Here is a 5129-nt window from a genome sequence, read left to right on the forward strand (position 1 = left end):
CCCACGCCCAATGCGAGATCTATGGCTCCAGCTTTTGACATCTCTGGCAGAGTTCAGCAGAAACTTGAAAAGATCAAGCAAGAAGCATCAGAATCATCGATGATTTAAATTGAAAAGCATAAAATAGTTTACGAAAAGAATGCAGGCTTTATCTCACGTCAAAAGAACAATGTGAATCTGGAGCTGAAAAGGTTGGGAGAGAATGAGAGAGAGAAAACTCGGAGAGAAGGGTAGAGAGAGGTGTGTGGGAAAGCCGCTGAGTTGAAAAGAAGGCGGAATGCTGGGGGGAGAGAGGGAGACTGTGGGGCGCGCGCGCGTTCGTGTGTGCGTGTGTGTGTTGTAAAGGTATTAGCTGTCATGTGTGCTTTGTGATTGGGAGAAATTTTGAAGACTGAAGAGTCAGAAGGAGACTGTAACGCCTCTCATTGCGGTGACCGGCTGCGTCATTTTGGCATTTTGGGTGTCGATTCTGAGTACTCACTTCCCTGTAGCTTCCTTCCAAAGTTAGACTCTAAGCTTGTAAACAGTAACGGCAAGGCTAACCGTTTAAAGTTTAATTAGTTAAAAATATTATTTTTATTTCAGGCCAAAAAAAAAATATTTTATATTCTTTATATTATATTAATATTAAAAAAAATCAAACTTTTATGAATTGTTTTATCAAATTTGCAATTAATTTTTTTAAATAATGTGAAAAATAACTGAATTGGATAACTATATTTTTATTCGTAAATATCATGTTATTGTAAAAATTAATGGAATATAAAAATGCAATCTAAAATATAATGATATATTATCTTGGATGCCTTTACAAACTCATTTACGTTAAACCAATTTCAGCAAATAGACACAAATAAATCTCAAATTAGCCTGCCAAGTTTGTCAAGAAGCGACTTAGCAATATAAAATAATCAGGACCGCTTGAGGTCAGACCCATGTTCATTTTTCGTCCAATATATATTAAATCGTGAAAGTAAACAAATATTCCGACGGCTTATTAACAACATTAATTGATAATTAATAAAATGTGTGCAAAAACAATTATTGTCCAAATAGAAATGGCAAATAATTAATTAAGGCAGGCTCATAGCCTCATACTCATATATTATATGGTGTCCAACTGGTTATCCTTTTGCATGTTGGCCTTACTTTATTATCTTTTACTCTTTGCCTCTATAGTATCTATTTGGTTTTATGCTGCTTTTGAGAAGAGACTTTTTAAACCGGTTAATCCAAGAAGTGGTGTAGAAAGATAAATTTTTGGATAAATTCAATAATTTAATTTATGTCATGCAATTTTTTTGTGCTAATCACAAGTATCAAAATAATCCTGTTTGAGATACTATTTGATACTAAATGTCAGATAATTAAGCAAATGAAGATGGAAGACTAGAACAATAATCAATCCAAAACCCATCAACAATTAGCCCAAACAATCCATTAAAGATCCAACGCTATAAGAAGGCAATAATTCTAAACTACAATTCAACCTTCCTCAATGTCTTTTTTTTTTTTTATAGAAGAGAGGCATTAAAGACTTGAAATTATAAGTAAAACCAAACCTCGACCTTTCACTTGTATAAAAGGTTTTTGGCCCTACAAATGCCTTTTGTGGTCATCTGAATCAGCAGACTTTCTTGCCAAAAAGAAAAACATTGGCGTAAAGATCTCTTTCCTGAAATAATCAGTCATCTATATAATTAATTTCCTCAGGGCTTTTAATTAAAGATACATTCTACTGTCAAATTATCAGAAAAATACATTACTAGTAGGAAAGATAAAGTTGGTTAATGCATATACATTTTTTCAATTTTCTAAGAGGGTTTTTAATTTGTTCGAGAAGTAAACTTATGCTTCTGCATATATCTAAAATTAAAAATAGATGGAAGGAATAAGACTTACTTTCCACCTTGAACTAGTCCTTTTGTGACCCTTTCTATAAAATCTTGAACCTTGTCACTTCCTTTGGGAGCCAGTCCAACAAGCTCAAGAGCCTTAACCTACAATTTGAACCAGTCAACGATACACATAAACTAAAAATTTGAATTTTCAGTTGAAACTATATATATTACTTGAAATATAAATAAAAATAGCATTGGTATTCAGTTAACCTTACCATGTTTCTGTTGAGAAGTCCAACAATATTTCTACTCGGAGAGTAATTACTTTTGTCCATAGGAAAATACCAAGGAATAGGAGAGTCCTCTGCTATATTTTTGCTCCATATGACCTTTGCATACAAAATAAATAAATTAAAAAAAAGTTACTTCGGTTGTTTATTAAAAGCTCAAATAACGAAATCAATAATAAAAGGTTTAACCAATAAAGATTAGTCTAATTGATAAGATTTTGACCCACAACCCATAAATATGTGATCTCTCATTATTTATATGAGGATCTTGTTTGAGGAGAAACATTTAAGTATCTTTACAATTGTTTTTTAAACTCAGAGAAATGTTTTTTAAGCCTTGATGAATCTTATGATTCAACTCAATTAAACTTTTAATTACTAAAGAAAAAAACTAGTGAAAGATTAAGAGATTGAAACCTCAAAACCTGCTTCCTTCAAAGCTTCAAGAACCTTTGTAGTCGATCTGATGTCAACTAGGCCACCACCAAGCAAAAGTTCTGCCTGTATCAATCAACGTGATGTATGGAATTACAACTCAAGGTGAGGCTTTCAAGAGGAGAAAATTTTTAGAGAAATTTTTATTGGGTGTTTGATTTAGACTATTTTAAGTGATTTTGTGCTATACAAGCTAAATAGTTTTATCTTGTAAGGTATAAAACTGACTTTTTTGAGGGGACGTCAAAGATTTATAAATAAAGGTCCAGTTTGGTACAAAATATTATAAATGGAATGTAGGAATTGGAATTATGATTGAAAAAATTTATTAGAAAAAAAATTTAGTATAAGAGATTGTTTGTTATATGGGATTGAACAAACCCATGTACGTGGGATGGTATTCCTGAATCCCATATTTATGGATTTGTCTAATCCTAGGTAACAAGTAAATACTCACGCTAAATACTCTTTTAATGATTTTTCTCAATTTCAATTTCAATATCTATTTCTCATTTTTAATGCTTTGTATCAAATTGGACCAAAATATAAGTACATAGGCCAAATAAAAATTGTAGTATGATAATGTCAATCTAAATTGTTTCAATGCCTCTATATTAGTATATATATATACCTTTATCTTTTGATGCTCTGGGTTGGTAGGATCAAAGGAAGTAGTCATGCTGGATTCGTATGCAGCAAAACATTGACCAGGCTTCAACACTCTATGAATCTCTTTATAGCATTCATAGTGATGAACAAATCAGAAATAAGTGTTAGACCAAGGAGGAAAAAAAACAAAAACTATAGAGTTGGTCCGTACAGTATGAGCATCTGTAAGCGCTTAGTCAGAAAATCATAGACATTGACATAAATGAAGCTGCATCACAAAAATCTAAAAATGTCCAGACCTATTTATAAGATACAAATGATGATTGTAATTTCTTATAAAAAGACTCGAGAGGAACATGAAGGTGAGTCTCGACATAGTATGCCTCTGTCCTTCTTTAGACCCTATTTGATGGGAGCCTTGTGCATTCAGCTACCCTTATTAAAGGCTTTTGAAGGTACCGTGACAAGGGAGAAAAAGTTCTAGACACTTTTGTTCCGTTACTAGTCACAGAATAGAGAGAGAGAGAGTAAAAAGGTCACGTACAGCATCTGGTGCATGAACGGTAGCTTCAATTGCATAGACAGCATCAGAAGTATTGTCTGGAAATGGTATGTTCATAAAGTCACCCTCCACAAACAAATTAATAATCAGAGCAGTGAAAGTCTATTCACATAAGATGAATAATCAGAGTAGAACAATATCATACAGAATCAGAATCGAGCCCATTTGTTCTGAAAAAATTAGACAGACAACACTTGAAAAACCGAAGAAGCAAAACACATTAACCTGCACAAAGTTGCAAATCTTGTCCGTGCCATGTAAGCGATTAAGTTCCTGTAAGCCAAAAAAGCAAAATGGTTTTAAGTGGACAAAACCTGCTTGATTACTTCAAAAACTTCATTGCAGATAAATATGCTCAAACCAGTGTATTAATGATTAGGGAAGGAAACAGTATGAAACACTCTGCAAGAGAACCAGATTAATTTAATGATTAAATAAAAATGTCAAAGTTGTTGTATCAATCAAATTACCATAAAAACACATGCCTTTGCTCTGTTTATTTGGTACTCATTATTGTTCAACCCTGTGACTGATGTCTTGCTGCAAACACTCCAATACATATATTCATAAAATCTTTTAGGAGATTGATCCGGGATTTCAAAACTTTTTTTATGGGAAATTTTCCTGGCTAAAAATTTCAAGTCTGGCTGTGTTCACCTGAAACGAGAGATTTCTATTGCTGGTCCCCCAATTCCACATCCAACATCTAAAACCTAAAATCGAACCAAACAAGGAAAAAAAGACTCATGAATTTTAATTTCTTAAACAAAAACATTACTACCTCGAGTGCTTAATATAAGAGTTAGTTTAACTTTTAATTTGGTCTCAAATATAATGTCCCAATTCACTTTGTCTCTCATGTTTATTCCTTTTTTTAAAATAATCCTTGTAATAATTACACACGTTAAATATTTCATCAAATGGTAGTTCTAACTAATGCGCATTATTATTAAGGGTATTCTAGAAAAGATAACACGTAGTATTTATTATAAACTAACTCAACAAATTTTTTTTAATCTACTCAAATTAGTCAAATAGCTCTTATAAGCATTAAGGACCGGATATAATAAGTAGTGTTATTAATTTGCTGTGTTAGGTTGAAGATGATACGAGAAACCTTTTGTCCAGGCTCGAGGCCAAGTTGGAGAGCAATGAAGTGCTCATGTCGCTTTATGCTCTCTCTAAATGTTTCCCCTTTCCATCTAAAGTCATTAGAACCAAATTGGTCGATAAAGCATAAGCCTCATCAAAAAGTAGCAAAAATTGTTGTATTATATTTTTTTAATTAATTAAATGAGGGAATTAATTAGTGGATAGTATGTACCTTGATGCAAAATGTAAGGATTCTCCCCAGCGAGATTCATAAGTGCGAGTGACCACATGATATGTCAT

General features: G+C 32.6%; 1 protein-coding gene across 1 annotated transcript; it reads right to left on the reverse strand.

Moving 5' to 3' along the window:
• Window positions 1-1596: 1596 nt before the first annotated feature.
• Window positions 1597-5129, reverse strand: LOC114753765 (cycloartenol-C-24-methyltransferase-like). The gene is made up of 11 exons (XM_028942474.1): window positions 5062-5129; window positions 4855-4939; window positions 4395-4450; window positions 4223-4277; window positions 3963-4010; window positions 3721-3803; window positions 3198-3315; window positions 2549-2632; window positions 2117-2230; window positions 1903-2000; window positions 1597-1675 (listed from the first exon to the last, which is right to left on the reverse strand). The coding sequence occupies exons 1-11, from the start codon at window positions 5127-5129 to the stop codon at window positions 1597-1599; spliced, it is 888 nt and encodes a 295-aa protein (XP_028798307.1).

Source organism: Neltuma alba, unplaced genomic scaffold (genome assembly GCF_004799145.2).
Source record: "Neltuma alba isolate B1F8T4 unplaced genomic scaffold, ASM479914v2 tig00008130_pilon, whole genome shotgun sequence".
Classification (NCBI taxonomy): Eukaryota; Viridiplantae; Streptophyta; class Magnoliopsida; order Fabales; family Fabaceae; genus Neltuma; species Neltuma alba.

Coding starts and splice junctions, on each gene's coding strand:
- LOC114753765 (XM_028942474.1), bottom strand. CDS start 5,129: ATGACATATCATGTGGTCACTCGCACTTATGAATCTCGCTGGGGAGAA. Junction 2,633..3,197: donor CAGAGCATCAAAAGATAAAG/GTATATATATAT, acceptor TGATTGATACAG/GCAGAACTTTTGCTTGGTGG. Junction 2,231..2,548: donor TGAAGGAAGCAGGTTTTGAG/GTTTCAATCTCT, acceptor TTGTATGCAAAG/GTCATATGGAGCAAAAATAT.